Below are 18,062 nucleotides of genomic sequence, written 5' to 3' on the forward strand. Positions count from 1 at the left end.
GGATCGAGTTCCGCATCGGGCTCCCCACAAGGAGCCTGCTTCTCCCTCTGCCTGTGTCTCTGCCTCTCTCTCTCTCTCTCTCTGTACATCTCTCATGAGTAAATAAATAAAATCTTACAAAAAAGTCTCCATCCCAGTCACAATGCACAACCCCTGTTAAAATGTGCCCAGTGTTGCTTTAGGGTGAATGAAGAAAATCTCAATCCTATATTTAAAACACCACTCTGTCTCAGTCCCTTTCCAGGACAGCTGTCACAGACTCGTTTTATTATATTTCGAAGGAATAAAAGGAAACTGATGTTTTCCCTGGGGGCTAGTTATAAGAGCAGTCAAAAGTTAATTATACCAGATATGTAATTAAAGTCACAGTACTTAGACTCTAATTGTCTGCTGTCTGGATACATCATCATCATCATCATCATCATCATCATCATCAGAGCTCCCATCTGGCCCAAGGGCATGGAGCCTGCCCCCTCCCTCATGCCACAGAGGATCCCAGAACTGGGTCAGCAAAGCTGCCCATGGGTCTTGGTTAAGACAACTCGCCCAGGTCCCCATAATCACTTCTAGCCACTCTGTCTGAGCTCATCTCTGCCTCAACTTCCCCTCTCCAGATTAGACCCAGGGCATTTTCACCCTGAAAGCCCCAATAAAGCTTTTTAGAAACATGGAAGCTGTCTCTAAGTACCCCTGGCTCCACCGTAGGCAACAGAAAGCACCAGCAAGGCCTTGGGTTTTGTTGTCAGCCTCTCCAGCCTCTCCAGTTGGATTCCAAGGCAAGGGGTATGGTCAGCAGAGCTGCTCTCCAGCATTCTCCTCCCATTAGCCTCTAAAATCCAGTGGGACAGACGGGTCTCCTCCATGCAGAGCAAACCTCAGGCATCGTTTAGACACCTCCCCCCTCCCATCTGTGGTATTTACCTACTAGTAGTTCCCTGGGGAGGTCATGCTTTGGGGGACCAGGCTTTACAGTTTAACGCTGTCCTTTTCAGGCTCTCCGCCCTTGATAGATGCTCATCATATAGTTCTTGACCTGTTGGAATAGATTTCAGAAAACCCATAGGAACAAAGGGCCTGGGACGCCTGGATGGCTCAGTGGTTGAGCATCTGCCTTCAGTTCCGGGTGTAGTCCTGGGGTCCTGGGATCGGGTCCCATGTCGGGCTCCTTGTGAGGAGCTGGCTTCTCCCTCTACCTGTGTCTGTGCCTCTCTTTCTATGTCTCTCATGAATAAATAAATAAGATCTTTAAAAAAAAAAAAAAAAGGAACAAAGGGCTTGTGTGTGTCAAGGCCTGCTCTCTAGTGCCCTGGGCTTTGCTCCTGGGGGAACCAGGCCTGGCTGCAGGGCAAGATGCACACCTCGGAGTAGCCTGGAACAGCACAGAACAGGTTGGAACAGGTATCAGCTAAGGGCTCAGCTAGACCCTTCGGCCCACATCTACTCCATATCGAGTATCTCCAGGGCTATTTCCCAAACCAGGCAAGGGGCTGGCTTGGGAACATTGTGAAGGTCTTGCCAGGACAGTACAAGGCAGTAGAGAAAGAGCTCTGGACCCCGTGGGCCTGGCTCTCATGTCAACTCATCCAGGCTGTAGATTTTACCTCTCACAGAAACACAGAGCCAGGAATGTCTACCCCGATGGGGTACCGCTGATGCAGAAGAGCCCTGCTCCATCCACAGCAAGTGCGAGAAGAAACATGGAGCTGGCGGCTAGGGAAGGCTGCCCCTCTGGGGCTCTACCAGCAGAGGGCCCTTCTCCTGCCCAGGCCTCACACCCTGGCCCTTGCAACAGGCGTTGTTAATCAGCTGGCACGCTGCCCTAGGCTGAAGGGTGCCCAGATCCCTGGCTTGCCAGCGCTGTGTCGTCCAGGTCGGTGAGCCGCCGGCCAAGCCAGGACAGCCTCTGGGATAGCCATGCAGCCTGTATGTCCAGAGGCAGGCCTAGCTGAAAACAGAGGGCGGACAAAGGGTGTAGGGGTGCGAAGGACACCTGGTGAATTGTCTACCTGGTCTTCCTCTGGCACCTGCTCCCCTCTGAGAGGCTCTCAGCTGAACCTCTGCCCACCTACACAGTGGCTGCGTGATCCCAACCCAGCCAGCCTTCCCAGAGAACATGAGATTGGGAGGAAGGAGCAGCCCCTTTCATGGCCTGGATTGTAAGGATGTGTCTGAGGCCAGACCCCAGCTCCAAGGAGGCCTCTGGGAGGACCTGGCCACCAGAGGCCAAGACTCAGATGGAGCCACTAGGAACAAGAGGCCCACACAGGACAAGCTCCTCAGGCTGCCCCCAGGTCCCCAGAGCTGGCCTCCCCGGCTTCTGTGAGAACTCCAGTCTTCTCCATCTCTTGTGCTTAAGCTAGTACACATTCCATTTCTGAAGCAGCCCTGGATGATGACAAGTTGCTTCTTCAGGAAGCATGCAGGTCAACTTTACGCCCTTCCCACTGCTAAAGGGCGTGGTGCACTGGTTGGGGGCAAATCCCAGCCCTTCCATGTCAGGCAGACTGCTTCTGTGCCTCGGTTTCTGCATTTATGAAACGGGGATACAGTAGTCCCCCCTGATCTGCAGGTGATATGTTCCAAGACCCCCCTGAGACCACAGATTCTACCAAACGATGCATAGACTGTTTTCTCATACATACCTAGGATAAAATTTCATTCATAAATTAGGCACCGTAGGGATTAACAACTGAGTACAGGAGTTAACAATCCAGTAGGCCTGAAATAAGCATCAGGTGAAGGCACAAGGCAGCCGGTGACATGGAACTAAAAGTGGCTGCGTTTACCACGATGGTGGGATGTGGAGCACTGGGCGCTGGAGCCCGTCCTGCACGGAGTGGCCCCTTGGTGAGTGAGACAAGCCTTCGAGTCCTTCTAATTGCACCTTCACCTGCTGCCCTGCTCCAAGGTCTTATCTTCTCTGGCCAGGACTCCTGCAACAAGTGCCTGCCATACTTATCAAGCTGATGGGTTTTGACCACCTGTTGTGTGACAGCCTGGGGGAGGGGGAGGGGATGGAAGGATGGGGACCATGGCAGAGGAGGAGCCCAGGAGCTGGACTTAGGGAAATAGGTAGTGGCAGGAGTCTCCAGCTCCACGAAGGGGGAAGCATACAACGCCAGTGAAGCCGCTGAGGGACACCTGCACCTCCCAGACTGCAGGGCCTCTCTGAGCAAGTGGTGTCTAAGTTTAGGAAAACAAGAGCTAGCCAGGCGGAGAAGGAGGGCAGTGTTCCAGAACAGAAGGAATACCATGGGTTGGTTCTTCACTGGTCTTCTTGACTCCCTGCCTGGCTCCCCTCCCACGAGCTCAACGAGAGCCAGAAGCTTCTTTTAGAAAGAAAACTTAGTCACTCCCCTCTTTAAAACCATTCAATGGAGCTTCTGGAAATAAAATTCTAATTCCTTGGCTCCTTCTTCCCGGTCCACGTGGCGAGCCTCATCTTTCAGAGGGCCCATTCCTCCGGAAGCCTCCTTGATTCGGTCCCCCAGCCCAGCGCCTATTCCAATTACAGAGATACCAATGGGCGTGATATCTTTTTTTTTTTTTAAAGAATTTATTTATTTATTCATGAGGGGCACACAGAGAAAGGCAGAGACACAGGCAGAGGGAGAAGCAGGCTCCCTGTTCCCAGGACCCCGGGCATCACGACCTGAGCCAAAGGCAGATGCTCAACCACTGAGCCACCCAGGTGCCACAGGACGTAAGAATCTGTCTTCAGCCAGCTAGAGATAGATAAAGCCCTTTGCAAATGTGCAGGAGGCGAAAAGAGGAATAAAAAGCCTTGCAGGGCAGCCCCGGTGGCACAGCGGTTTAGCACCGCCCGCAGCCCAGGGCGTGACCCTGGACACCCGGGATCGAGTTCCACGTCGGGCTCCCTGCATGGAGCCTGCTTCTCCCTCTGCCTTGAATAAATGAATAAATGAATAAATAAATAAAAATCTTTAAAAAAAAAAAAAAAAAAGCCTTGCAGACAAGGTGAGGAAAGGGTCCAGGCACTCCCGCGGGCTGCCCCAAGCGCACCTGCGGGAGCTCGGAGGCTGCTGCACGCCCCGCCCCCACCCCTCCTGCCGGGTCTTGCGCACCCGGGGCTCCGTGCGGGGCACACTGCGGGCGCCCCAGCCACCGCGGCGGGGAGCGCGGGCCCAGCTGCTCCTCCAGCGCCCAGCGCCGCAGACCCGCACATGCAGGCGAGGAGCACCCCGCAAATGAATGGAGGTACGAACGCGGCTCCGAGCTCCCCCAACGCGCGTGCGCAGGCTCAGGAAAAAAAAAAAAAAAAAAACCACCCGGGGCGACCCCGCCCCCGGCCGCTACCCACCAATCAGCAAGGGCGGCCAGACTTGGGCCCGCCCCGGGCCGCGCCCTCTGCCAATGAGCGAGGTCCGGGCGGCCCATGCCGAGCCCCGCCCCGGCCGGCGCACGCCGCTGTCCGCCTGTCAGGATCCAAATAAAGTTCGCCGCGGCTTTGAATCTTTTTTTTAAAGCGCCCGCTGCCGTCGCGGCCGCCGCGGGCGAGAGCGGCCGAGTCCCCGCCCCGCCACTTCCGGTCCCGCCGCCCGGAGCCGGTGCGGCCGAGAGGGGCCGAGAGGGGCCGCGTCTCGCCGCCGCCGCCGCCGCCGCCGCTGCCGGCCGGGCATGGTGTTGGGCGCCGGGCCCGCCTCGCCTGTCTCGGGGAGCCCAGGTGAGCAGCGGCGGCGGGCGGTCCCGAGGGCGGGCGGGCGGGCGGGGCCGGGGCCGCGTCAGGCCGGGCCCCACGGCGGGGCTCCGGGGGCCGCCCGCGCTCACGGCCTGGCTCGCGGGGGAGCCGCCGGGAAACGGAGCCCAAGGTCACCAGCCCGGCGGGGCCGCGGGGCCGCGGGTGGGATCCTGGGCGCGGCCCTGCCCGCCCCGGGCTCAGTTTCCTCGTTTGTCACACGAGCCCCTCCCCCACCCCGCATCCCCTCCCCTCCCCCACCCCGCATCCCCTCCGGCCCTGGGTGCGGGCAGGACCGGGCCCAGCCGCCCGAGAGTCCGGGTGGGAGCCCGCCGTTGCCCCGAGGACCGACTAGGAAGCGGGCGGAGCGCAAGGAGGGCAGGCCGGCCCCGGGAGCCATCAGGCTGAGCAGAAGCTTCCAGAAACGGGCAAGGTGGTGCCTGGGGATGACGGGGGGTGGCGGGGGACACATGGCCCATCAGCAGGCTGGGGGGTGCTCAGCGGGCGGCTGGAGGAGCTCCCCCCGCACTTACCTGCGGCCCAGGTAGTAGGTGATGCGGGAGGGGGCAGGTTAATGATGCCACAAGGGTCGGGCTCCCCAAGGGTGGGGCCGCCAACTGGGGCGACTCCCCGGGCGGTGAGGGAGGTTTCTAGGCCCCCCCCACCCCCTCGCCTTCTAAAGGAGGGAGCCGAGTGGACTTGTGTCCCTATAAGGGCCCCTTTGGGTAGGGACGGTGGTTGCCCCCTAGTGACCCGCAGTTCCATATTCTACCTCTTAAGCAGGAAGACTTGCAGATGCGGAGGAGCTCCCCGGCCCCCCCCTGGGATCCCTGCACAGGTGACATGGCCTGAGGTCGCCGAGTAAATATCATCGCATGACGATGAGGCTAGCAAACAGCGCCCGCGCCCATGGGAATCTTCTCTGGACGGCCGGAAAGCAGGAGGTCTCCCACCCAGAGGAGGAACTTAAACTGGGGCCGATTGGGGCTTGTGGGATTTAGAGACTGAGCATGCTGTCTGATGCAGCCGGTCTGTCCCCAGGAATGCCGCCCTAACACGGGGTGGTTTGCAGGAAAGGGGCAGCTCCCTGGTAAAGCCTGGTCTCGGCGGGTGAAGCGTAGTAAAGAAGGAAAAGGGAATCCCGGAGCAACCGCAGGTGTTCGGCAGACCTGTTGGCGGCCTGAGTAATCCTCCTTGTTGGCATCTCTCTGGGGAGTCAACAGCCGCCGCATCGTTTCCGCGTTAGGCCTGTAGGTTTATCCCCACAGGGGCCCGCAGTCATGATACACACAGAGGACAGATAGGGGGTCGTCATACGCTTAGATTTCTCAAAACGCTGGGGAAGTTACTTTAGTATTGTCCTCGACGGACAGCAAGACACGAGTGTCACTGTGGTTTATACCTTGTACTCAGTGCCCCCCGAGTACTTATTAAGGGCCACAAGCTTGTTGAAGATTTTGCAAAGCCAGGAATCTATCTGGCTGGTAGTGGAGTTGAGTACGGGGCATATTCTCCCGCAGAGAAGACTTCAGTGTGGGGTAGGGTCATAAAAGAATAAGCAGCAGGGCTTCTGGGTGGCTCAGTGGATTGAGTGATTCCTGGTTTCCACTCAGGTTATGCTCCCAGGGTCTTGGGCTGCGTGCTCAGCAGGGAGCCTGCTTGGGGTTCTGTCTCCCTCCACCCCCAACCCCACCCACCCAACACCCAAAAACCCCAGAATCCTCAGCTTGCAGTGACACAGAGGAGTGTCTTGGTGTGAGCCTTTGTTACCAGGTCTTGCCAGCACTCTCTGAGTGGCTCCTTCAGCGCAGGCCCTCAGGGAGCTGGGTGGCCACCAGGCATGTGCCCTGGCACTCGCTTCTCCGTGGGGCTCTTTGTTTGTTACGACTTTCCTAGGGTACTACCTACAGAACTCTCTTTGCTCATGCTGGGCTTTTGTTTTATTTTTTGCCCTATTTGTATTGCCAAGGTCATCTAGAGGATAAAAAGCAATTGGACTTTGTGAAGGATGCATGTCTTGGTCCATGTCTAGGCAGCCTTACCACGTGGCAGGACTGATGTGGCAAGCCTGGGTGTGTGGCGGTGGACTTGGCTGCAGCAGCAGATGCTGGTTTGTGATCCAGATCTGCTAAGGGATTCCTGACAAGATCATTCCAGGTGGGGGCCCAGGTAGGGGCTGAGCAGGAGAGCCTGGCTCTGGATGGTGCTGCTGTCTCTGGTAGTTGCAGGCTGGAGCCCCTGTGGGTGTTTGACCGTATTCCTACCCCCAGGCCCGGCTTCGTGAGGTTACCGCACCGATGCCTCCCTACCTGGGTAACACTGAGATGTGTGCTGGTTACGGTCCAGGCCGCTGTGTAGGCCTGGGGAGCTGGCATGGTCAAGTGGCAATGAAGACGCTAGTGTTGGTTGGTTTTCATATTGGTGTCAACTTTATTGAGGTATGACTGAGGTCCATGAAACTGTATATATCCAAAGTATGCAGTTAGATTAATTTTGATGAGTATATATACTCCTGAAATCCTCGCCACACTCAAGATGAAAGTGTTCACATCATCTCCAGGAGGGAAACTGATGTTTCTGTGGTGACTGCTTCTGGCAGCTGAGTGGCCTCAGACAAGCCAGTTCCTGGACCCCCATCATCACAGGATCTACATCAGTAAATTTAAAAAAATAAATAAATAAATAAAAAGTGGGAATTGGGGGCTGGAGGGGGGAACATCCTTCCCAGATTTGAAATTTTAGGAGCTTGTGTATGGTAATGTGTAAAAGAACCATCTTTTGAAGCATTTAGACTGTGATTCTTAAAGGGATTAAGTTTGTTTGTGTGTGGGTCATATATAATGAGAAGATCATATTCAATTTGTTGGGTTTTTTTAATGGCACAAATAATAGAAAATCTGACACTCTTTGGAGAAGGGGGAGATACACAGAAGAAGATGGTGTGAGAAGCTGTGTGAGGAACCAGGTTAAAAATGGTTAAAAGTACCAATGGGGAAGGGTATTCTTATTTTGGCTTCCAGGACATTGCCCTCAAACTAAAAGTTTTGTGTTTGGGTCAGGTTTTTCATTTGGAAGTTTTAAATCGTTTTCTTTGGAAAATAATCAGAGTAGTATTGAAAGGAAACAATATGAAAGCAACAATGAAATTATGGAAATATTGGGCTGGTGATCAGTTTTTTGTGTGTGTGTTGGTCTTTATTGTCCTTCCCAGTGAGTTTCTGGGGTGCCTGAAACACAGATGGGTTGGAAGCAGCCAGTGAAGAGAGTCTAGCGTGGGGTATTAATTATAACTTAGTATCGATGTTGATATTGCCTAAAAAATGTAAATAAGACACAGCATAAATAACTGCAAAGATGCTTCTTAAGGTTCCAGCCACACCTTTGTTAAAGGAAGAAGGAAAGGAAAGCATTGTGTTGGTCCCTCCTCACCAGGGCTGATGCTGCCCTCAGTCTGCGATGGGCTAGGCGCAGGGCCCACACACACACACACACAGGAGCGTGGTGCCTGCAGCAGAGAGGGGCACACTTGGCCGGCGGACAGTGGTGGCCCGATGTGGAACACCAGACCGTGAGCTTCCCTAGACCGCTGGGGCTTTGTCACCACCGTGTCCTAAGGCCTGGTGCCCAGTGAATGTTAAATGCACGGCTCTCCCTTTTTAAAATTTTCGTACTTTAAAAAATTAGACTTACGGAGGATGGCATAGAGATTTCCCAAATTAATTATAAAGAATGCAGTCTTATGAATGTACCTTATATGCTGAATTTTTCTGTAACTAAATTGTAGGAAAAAGTTAAGCACCTTTTATCGCTGTCTTCAGTTTCCGGTCATTGTCCAGAGACGTGTCCGTGATTCTGCTTTCGGTCTCTTTCAGGGTAAAGGTAGCAGTGATGCTGACGCTGGCAAGCAAGCTGAAGCGGGAGGACGGTCTCAAAGGGTCCCGGACGTCAGCCACAGCCTCCGACTCCACTCGGAGGGTGTCTGTGAGAGATAGGCTGCTTGTTAAAGGTAATGCCATCCACGTGAGCTGTTTCTCTCCTATAACGAGATGGAGTCTGATCGGAGGCTCTTTGGGGATATGAAGCAGCCAGTTGCTGAGTAGAAATACTTACTTGAAGATATTTTAAAATATAATAACTTATCACTTACAAGGGCTTTGTACTGTGGGAATACTCACAACAAGAAAGCGGTGTGTCTTATACACTTAGAATATGCTCTGTAGGGGCTGCCAGGGTGCTGGGGGGAGGATTATGGTACTGATAGCCCGCACGCCCGAGACTCTGCTCCCGGTGCTATCAGCATCTGACTGGGGGGCGTAGGGGGGAGGGTCTTCCATTCTCGTGCTCGGTCACAAGGAGTTCCAGAGTCCCTCTCCCCACACCTCAGCACTGGTTTCTAGTCTGTGAAGGGAAGGAGTGGAATTCAGTAATCTCTTAGGATCCTTCTGTACTTTATTCAAGTCACAGCCTGAGGAGAGCCTTGTACGAAATTAGTTCCCTTCACAGAATTGATAACAGAGTGTCCTGGAGCTGCAGTCTTTGCAGGAGGGTTTATATAGTGTGTGTGAATGTGTGTGCATATGCATGCATTTGTATGGAATTCTGGCGTTCATTCATTGATCAAGCCTACAACTGTCGGGCGCAGAGGCAGTTTCCTGGGGTCATGGGGACTACAGCAGACGAGGAAGAAACAGTTCCTGCTTTAAGGAGCTGAGAAGTTGCAGCACTTTTTACTTTATAAAGGCGTGTGTTTACACTTTTTAAGTGTATAGGAGCTAGGAAGCAAAGAAGGGCTACACAGTTGGTTAGGACCACCTGTGTTTGTGTCATATCTGGTAGACACCATGAGCTTGCTGGCACTTGTACGTCCTGACACAGTCCTAACGGCAAGAGAACTGGGGGGGGGTGTATGCACTGCTTGTCCTTCTCGGAAAGGTAGCACCACTGAGCTTGGCAGGAGTGGGACCAGGAAGGTCTCAGGGTCAGAGAGTCTTCAGCGGTGCGCTCTTCCTTATTCTCTCCCTGTCTCTGAATCTGGCCTTGGCTCTGGTTTATCCAGCTCAATGGATGATTGGCTAACGATGGAGTAAGAATTATTTCCTATGTGTTGACATTACCCACTATGCCAGATTGAATTCAGAATTTGTGATGGCACTGCAGGGGTCCGAGTGTGGGACATGGGCTGCAGCTCCTCACTCGGATGAGCCTGATAGGACTTGAGTGTCTTTCCCAGGTGCTCGCTCAAGGGTTCTTTCTGTGGAGGAAGCCAGGAGCCAAGCAAGCCAGGGAAGGGGTTCGATGTGTTGACGCAGTCCTTAAGTGGAGGAGGGTGTTTTAGTGCCTGGGAGTTACAGTGAGGAAGGCTCAGGTGCTGGCTGAAGAGGAACAGCTGGGAAGCAGCGAGTAGACTGTCTCATCCTCTTCACCGTACCCTTGTCATAGTTAATAGCAGCTCTTAGACATAGAGCACTTGAGACCAGGCCCTCTGTTGGACACTTCATGGGGCAGTTCTTGTTTGCTTTTGGCTAAGCCTTGCCAGGTGGGTGCTTTATTCTGCAGCTGAGGGACTGAGACCCAGAGAGGTTAAGAAACTACCCAAATTACAACTTTATTGTAGCAGCACAGCCAGACCCACATTCTGGGGTGGGGCAGGCTCTTGGGGGAGCAGACCCAATAAGCAAAAACTGAATGAGCAGAATGGAAGTGCAGGTCCACTGGAAAGAGCACTCAGGAAGGCGCAAGGGCTCTTGCATACCTTCCACATGCTCAGGGGATCACTTGGCAGCTCTTAAATGGCTCTTGGGCCTGATGCAGCCCAGAGGAGCCCATGGAGGCTCACAGAGCTAGACTCCAACCCGGTTCCTTGGACACATGTCTTTGGCTGGGTCTACAGGGCCTTGCTAAGGTCCTTTGGCTCTCTCATCAGAGAGAGGTGCACAACCACCTCCTGGGGTCATCTGTTTCCATCCTCCAGGGCACTGGTGATTATCAGGTTTCTGGGGGTGGTTGTGGGCAGCAGGGCTCAGTGTAACACGCACCTCATGTGGCCTGCTCCCTCCTGCCTCAGGAGGCTGTTGGACCCGGCTGGGCTGGCTGAGTGGTGAGCAGTTTGGGCATGTGGTGGAGGGTGGGTAGAGAGCAAGAGTGGGCCTGACCTGAGAGAGGGAGCTGTGAAAAACAGGTACATAATGAAGGATGCTCTGATGGTCCATGATCTCCTGGCTTGCATCTACAGCACTCCTTTGCTTGGGGGAGGTCTTCATTCTGGGGATTTCTGATGGTGGAAGTGGTGTGTGGAGTCCAGGAGTTTGTGGCCTTGTGGGGCACTTGAGGGGTGATTATGGTGAAGTCCTTTCTAGGGGAAGCCCCCTGTGGGGACTCTGAGAAAATGTTGAATTCCAGATTGCTATAGTCAGGACCATCATCCTGCACTATGGCTTTGGCTCCTGTGGGAATGTGACTTGAGGATCATTAGGTTGTAGAAGAGTATGTTTCATGTGCCTAGGGATTCGGTGCCATCGCTGGAGTCCTAGGAGTAGGGGCTTTGGGATTGGGATAGTTGTAAAGGAGTGTTCCTGGGACTGAGATCAGTGGAGGGAGATGAAGGACTCCGGAGCAGACAGAGCAAGAAATCGAGCTCCTGGGAAAGCCCCGGACAGCCTCTGCTCAGGGCAGGTGTAGCCTTCAGAGCAGCCCCCAGTCAGGCGAGATGGTCAGGTTTTCCTGCTCTGCGTGGATCATTTTTCACAGGGGCTGCCCTGAGAGGGGTGAGGGGACCTGGGGTGAGGGGGTCTATGCAGCCCACAGCCCCTGGAAAGACAGAGCTGAAGGCTATCTGCTGAAAGCCCTGTTGGGGTGGGGTGGGACAGGAGGGCTGTATATCCCATAGCCCAAAGGTGTGGGATCCAGCTTGTTGCAGATGGCTATAGGGTTGAACTATTGGATGAGGGCGATTGAAGGTTGGGAGGGACAGTTGGTGCTCGTGATGAGGGCCAGTAGTGGTGCAGAGCTGTAGCTCCTGTTCCTTTTCTTCCTCTGGAAGGCTGGAGTCCACTCTCCTTGGAAAAACCATAGCCTGCCTTGGAGCAGCTGGCCAGGGGAGGCCTCTACTGTGCTGGCACCTTGGTCACACCAGATTTTCATTTGCACCCCTCAGGTAACTCAAGGATGTCCTCCAGGCTGGAACTGGAGAGATGCTTGTAGCAGCAGCCCTGGAGGGTATAGAACCATCCTAGGAGTTGGGGCCACTGTGGAGAGTCAGATCTGGGCATGGCTGGGCCTAACTGGGGAGCTATCACAGGTATTTTTAGCCACAGGGCAGATGGTGCGGAGTTCCTGGTGGACCTTTGTGGGGCCACTGAGTCTATCAAGTTCTAAGTCTGATGGTGCTCCCCACCTACCACAAAAAGCCTAGCAGGGTCCTGGCTAGAAGCAGCATAGCACTGTAGTATAATGGGAGTGTGTGTGTCTCCTTGTTCTTTTTTTTTTTTTTTTTTTAATTTTTATTTATTTATGATAGTCACACAGAGAGAGAGAGAGGCAGAGACAAAGGCAGAGGGAGAAGCAGGCTCCATGCACCGGGAGCCCGACGTGGGATTCGATCCCGGGTCTCCAGGATCGCGCCCTGGGCCAAAGGCAGGCGCTAAACCGCTGCGCCACCCAGGGATCCCTCCTTGTTCTTTCATCTTTTCGTTCAACAGACATTTTAGTCCCTGCTGTGTGCCAGCCTACTGTTAGTGACCCCTGAAGACCCCAAGAAGCTCCAGGCTCACTGGCAGGAGCAACCTTTCACCTGTTAGTCTTCTTTAAATGTGGAGACTTGATCGAGCTGTGTTCGGGATTGGTTCTGGAATCAGGAATAAGAGGGAATGAGTCTGTGTGTACCTTTACCCATACCAGCCCCTGCACCCCGGGTGGTTCCTGGTGTTCTGGGGCTGGGCTATGTGGCTCTCCATGCTCCAGGCCTGGAGCAGAGAGCCCTGGTTGCCCACACACGTGTGCTTCATACCCAGTGTCCTGGGTCCAGGTGCCTCCTCAGGAGAGCTGCTGTGTCCACACGAGCAGTTCGGTCACGGGATGGGCTAGGAAGGGCCCCATTCCAGTGCAGTCCCTGGAAGAGTGGGGGAAAGAGAACTATTTATTGTTCTCCAGAGCTGCTTTCTCCATGCCAGGTCCTGCTGAGGACTCTGGGGGTGGGCTCAGGGCTTGGCTTGCCATGTGGGCAGAGTATTCAGAGCACTTAGCAGCATTGCTATATGTATTTTAAAAACTTGAGGGACCCCTCACTGACTTAAGTCAGTAGAGCATGTGAGTCTTGATCCCTGGGTCATGAGCTCAAGCCCCGTGTTGGGTTTAGAGCTTACTTAAACATAAAATCTTTTAAAATAATAAAAATAAAATTAAAAGCTGGAGTAGTGGCCTGGAGAGGAAGAGTCCTGCTAAAATGGAGTTAAGGCAGCTGGACCCAAGGTTAACCTTTAAAAAATGCTTTGTTGAAAGGTTAAATACCAGTGAAGCTGCCCAGGAGACTTGGTGGCCCCACTTAGGTGTACCCAGTAGCCCAGTGGGGCAGGGAGGATTGTGGAAGGCAGACAGGATTTCAAGCTGACCTTGTCAGCTCCTGTTGAAAGTGGGGGTGACATGAAGCCTTGGGTTCCAACCCTATTGATAAAGTCTCTGCTGAAGCAGCTATGCTGGTTTTCAGGGTTACAGCCTTGGTCCCTCACAGTGTGGAGGGGACCATGAGTGCTCTGGGCCTGCACTTAGCAGTGTGCTGCTAAAAGGCTCCTCGCCTGAGTGGAAGAGCTGATATGAGGCTCTGTGGGGTCTTCAGGCCTCAGCTCTGACAGTGCTGTCTCTGTGGAGGGGCTGATGCCCTTAGTTCAAGTGTATCCCGGATAAGAGCGCTGTACATGGAAGCCGAGAGTGCAGAAGGGATGCTCAGTGCATAAAGATAGGCAGAAAGCTAAGAAAGAAAGTTAGAGTCAAAGGAATCTAAGAGGTAGTGGTTCAGGTGGAAGGAGGTAATCAAGTCTTCTGGGAAGTAGCTGCCCTGCCTAATGGGGCTTGGAGCAGGCTCTTGCCAAGAACCATCTGTGTCTGTGATAGGCTCTTTGTCTTAGCTCAGGTTGTCATAAGCAAATACTATAGACTGGATGGCTTGAGCAACACATTTATTTTTCATGTTCAGAAGGCTGGGGAGTCCAAGATCAGGGCATCAGCAGATTCAGTTCCTGGCAAGGACCTCTTACCAGCTTGCAAGCATCTGGCATCTCTTCTTATAAGGGCACTAATCACATTGTGAAGGTCCCACCCTCATGACTTCAACTAACTCTAATCACTTCTCAAAGGCCCCACCTCCGGATATCAAATGGGAGGGGGAGCAGGGTTAGGGCTTCTAACATAGGAACTTTGCCAGGGAACACACTTTAATGGCTACTGTGGAATACATCAGTCCCATACTATACAGAGAGAAAGGCTTCTCACGTCTCAGGGCATGCATAGCAGGAGCACTGCCAGCTTGCTGGCGCATGTACTTGATTTGTCAAGCATTTCCTGAGTACCCTGTGTGTGCTAAGCCCAGGGCCAGGTACTCGGGTTGCAGGGCTGAGTTAGACTGTACTGCCCTACCATGAAGAGTGTGCAGATTTGAGTGGCAGGCAGTGTAGAGACAGCAAGAGCACTGTGTTGTGAGCAGCCTTTGGCAGAAAGAAGTGAAGATGTGCCATGTAGGGGCCACTGTGGTCATCAGTGGATTTTGTAATCTGATATTTCAGTGCAGTCATGCTTCAAGTGGGCTCTGTGGTTTGCTCTTTAGTTAGAAAGGAAGAGAGTCTAATTTCTCAGAAGGAAGTTGTGCAGCCACGGAATTGTGAAAGGTGCCCCTTAGAAAGGCTGGGCCAGTAAGGGGTAGAGGTGTTAGCATCTTGGAATAGGTGAGACTTTAGCAGGCTAAAAATATCTGAATTTCTCGCTATTTTACAGGTAGGGGTTGTGTCTTGCAGGCAGTGAGGTGATACAGGGAAGGACTGCTGCTTTGCAAAGAAGCCTGTCAAGCATATGAAACAATTTGCTTGTTTCTTTGGTCAGAGACTTCTTGTACATAGATTATAGATTCTAAGGCAATATCCACTGATATTAATAAATTCTTATACACCATCATTTGACATATAGAGAAACTGTGTGTCATTTGTGACAACTCCATTAAAATATGTGGCTTATTATATCTTCTGCACTGGACTGAACTAAAATGTTGAGTATCTTTATTGAAATTCTTGTGCTCCCAGGATTGTATTTCTTGCCTGCTCTTGGACCAGAAGCCTGCGGAGGCCCTGACTATGGTGGGGCTCTCCTGGCCCTTGTCCACTTTCCTTGACTGAGTAACACTGAACCTGGAAATGCAATCATAACTCTCACCTTTGGAGTTTAGTTCTAGAATACAATGTGAAGTTATTAAATAATAGCTGTGTGTGGGTATTGTAGCATGGCCAAATATTCAGTTGCTACTGATACCTGGGGAGAGTAAAAAATTCAGAGGTGTAGGCCCTATGTAAAACTTTCAGTGTAATGGGTCTGCACAGGACTAGTTGGGTGTTTTGTTTTGTTTTGTTTTAATTCATTTTATTTTTTATTTTTATTTATTTATTTTTAAAGATTTTATTTATTTATATGAGAGACAGAGAGAGAGAGAGGCAGAGACACAGGCAGAGGGAAAAGCAAGCTCCATGCAGGGAGCCTGACGTGGGACTCGATCCTGGGTCTCCAGGATCACGCCCTGGGCTGAAGACGGCGCTAAACCACTGAGCCACCCAGGCCATCCAGGACTAGGAGTTTTAAAAGCTTAGCAGGTACTAGATTCTGGTGATGAGTGCACAACTCCAAGTTTTACTAAAAATCATTGAATCATATGCTAAAAGTGGGTCTATTTTATAGTAAATTGTACCTTACCAAACCTGTTTTTAAAAAGGTTGGGGGATGGTGGGAAAACCAGCAGAAAACTCCCTGGGTGATTGATGTGCAGCTAGGGCAGAGATTCCCTGTCCTATAGTAAGGCTTCCTCCGGCCATAAGCCTCTTTTCCCCATGTCCCATCCCTGTGCTGCAGGGGTCCGGTTCTGTTGCTCGGTCACCACCACGCCCCTGGTCAGTGCCTTGCCGTCCTCCTGTGTCCTGACCTCGCTCTTTGCCGTCCCGTGGCACTAGATGGTCTTCTCAAACATTTTGCTTCTGTTTTGTGGCCCCTTCCTCCTCAAATCTTCTGGGCCTGTTTTTTTATTTTACTGGGTTTTTTAAAGCTGGACTACCAGAATTCTCACAATTGTAGACAGGACAGGCTCACCAGGCAAAGTCAATTCTGACATCAGTCTCTCAAAACAAGGGCCCCCAAGAACAATTTCTTCTAAGTTCTCACCAACAAGCTAAGTAATAGTATAATAAAATATGTAAATGCAGTTTAAAAATACACAGTTTAATTACATAGGTAACACTTATTTTAAAGTGATTAATACGAATGACTTCTCTGAGTGCCCTTTTTAAATACCTGGACCCCAGAGCGAACACATTCAGTGGGTCACCTGTCTGTACCCAGATTCTCGAGCAGCTGTCTTAAAGGCCGTGGGTCTCTCAAACCCTTGGCCTCAGAATGGAGCAATCTGCCAGTCTTCCCACCAACGTGCTCTGTGTTCAGCTGTGCTTTGTCACGGCCTCTGCCGTCCCCTTCCCCTCCCCTGCCTGCCGTTCCGTACTTGACATGAAGGAATTGTCGTATCCACGGCTTCTGTATTCTGACTCCCCATTTACTTCGTACTTCTGTAATCTGGTTTCCATCTTGCCACCTGCCTTCCTGTTTCTAGTGCGCTTGGCAGCATCAGATCCACATCCAGTGGCCTTGACTGGGGACTCATTTCCCTTGGACCAGTCTGTCCCCTGAATCACAGTGTTCCCCATGTATCTCCTCCTTTTCTACCTTTTGTCGTGAGGGACCACCTAGCCTTTGTCCTCTACTGTCTGCCGAGCTTCGTTCTTTTCACCAGTCTCCCTTCTGTCAGTCTCAGACTGGTGGCATCACCTCAGGGACTCCTGGGCCCTGGCCATGCACCCAGATTTCAGCTTCCTCCTCCCAGGACTGCCCCAGCATGACAGCCCCCTGCTGTCTCCGACCCTCCCGCCCCACATAGCCGGCAGACCCGCTTGTCCTCTGTGTGCTAGGTCACTCCAACTCTCCCTGCCTTTGCTAGGCCCTTGCTGCCTCACGGAGTGCCCACCTCACAGGTCACCTGACCTCTGCTTTGCCCTTTCTAAAGTTGTCTTCTTGAAGAGAGTGTGGAAACTTTTGTTCAGAAATGTCCCTCTGGGGATCCCTGGGTGGCGCAGCGGTTTAGCGCCTGCCTTTGGCCCAGGGCGCGATCCTGGAGACCCGGGATCGAATCCCACGTCGGGCTCCCGGTGCATGGAGCCTGCTTCTCCCTCTGCCTGTGTCTCTGCCTCTCTCTCTCTCTCTCTCTCTCTCTCTGTGACTATCATAAATAAATAAAAATTAAAAAAAAAAAAAAAAAAGAAATGTCCCTCTGCTCTCTATTGCTGCAGATTCAAGATTAGAATTCTAACCCATTCACCCAGGGCCCTCTGAGATCCTGGCCCAGTTTTTCTGCCTTGTTTCCTGTTGCTCTGTTTTGTACCCATTGCTCTGATTGCACTGCATGCCTTCTGGGTCTGTGCTTGTCTGTGTTCTGTGTTTTTGCACATCACTAACAGCTTCTAGGAATGCTTTTTTTCTGCTGCTGCTGGACATCATCCTACTTACACTTTAAAGCCTGGCCCATAGATCTCCTTCCTCTAGTGTCCACAGCTGGGTGGAGTCCTTGTGCCCCTAGAACCCCAGAGCATGTTCTGTCTGACAACTTGCCTGCCCACTTATTTCTGGGTACCCCCAGACCTCAGCTCTTAATAGCTGTAGTGGGGGGGTTTGCAGCCTTGTCTTGGCAGAGGGATGCTGGGTTTAGACAGTGAGTGATGATATAAAGACCAAGGCTCCAAGCCCCCCTTCCTTGGGCAGGTGTTTACAGATAGTGGGATAAGAGCAGAGCCCGGGGCCCCCAGCAGGAGGTAGAGTTTTTTCTCACTGGAAAAGTTCAAACACGCTGGACGAGCCACACAGGAAGACGGGGTCTGAAAGAACTGGAAGAGACACAAGGTGCATATATAAATCAGATCCCAGGAGCAGTATTTCTGCTATGTGGGGGAACAAGACTTTCAAAAATACTTCAGTGACTGTTTACCTGTGGGTGATTTCTATGTGAATTTTAAAGGATTTTCATTTATGCTAAGTACATTTTCAGGGGCCTGTGACTATATTTGCTGGCACCCTGCAA

At 52.4% G+C, this 18,062-nt stretch overlaps 1 protein-coding gene across 2 annotated transcripts in view; it reads left to right on the plus strand.

Moving 5' to 3' along the window:
- Positions 1–4,523: 4,523 nt before the first annotated feature.
- The window catches only part of UBE2F (ubiquitin conjugating enzyme E2 F (putative)), a 55,291-nt gene continuing 41,752 nt past the window's right edge, over positions 4,524–18,062 (plus strand). Inside the window, exons 1-2 of one of the 2 annotated variants that reach the window (XM_025463610.3) lie at positions 4,524–4,684; positions 8,569–8,702. In XM_025463610.3, the coding sequence (XP_025319395.1) occupies positions 8,585–8,702 (118 nt within the window). In that variant the 5' untranslated portion in view covers positions 4,524–4,684; positions 8,569–8,584. Of the gene's footprint in view, positions 4,685–4,972; positions 5,130–8,568; positions 8,703–18,062 lie in introns of those variants that run through there. The other variant, XM_025463611.3, reaches the window with a different exon arrangement.

Source organism: Canis lupus, chromosome 25 (genome assembly GCF_003254725.2).
Source record: "Canis lupus dingo isolate Sandy chromosome 25, ASM325472v2, whole genome shotgun sequence".
NCBI classification, from domain to species: Eukaryota; Metazoa; Chordata; class Mammalia; order Carnivora; family Canidae; genus Canis; species Canis lupus.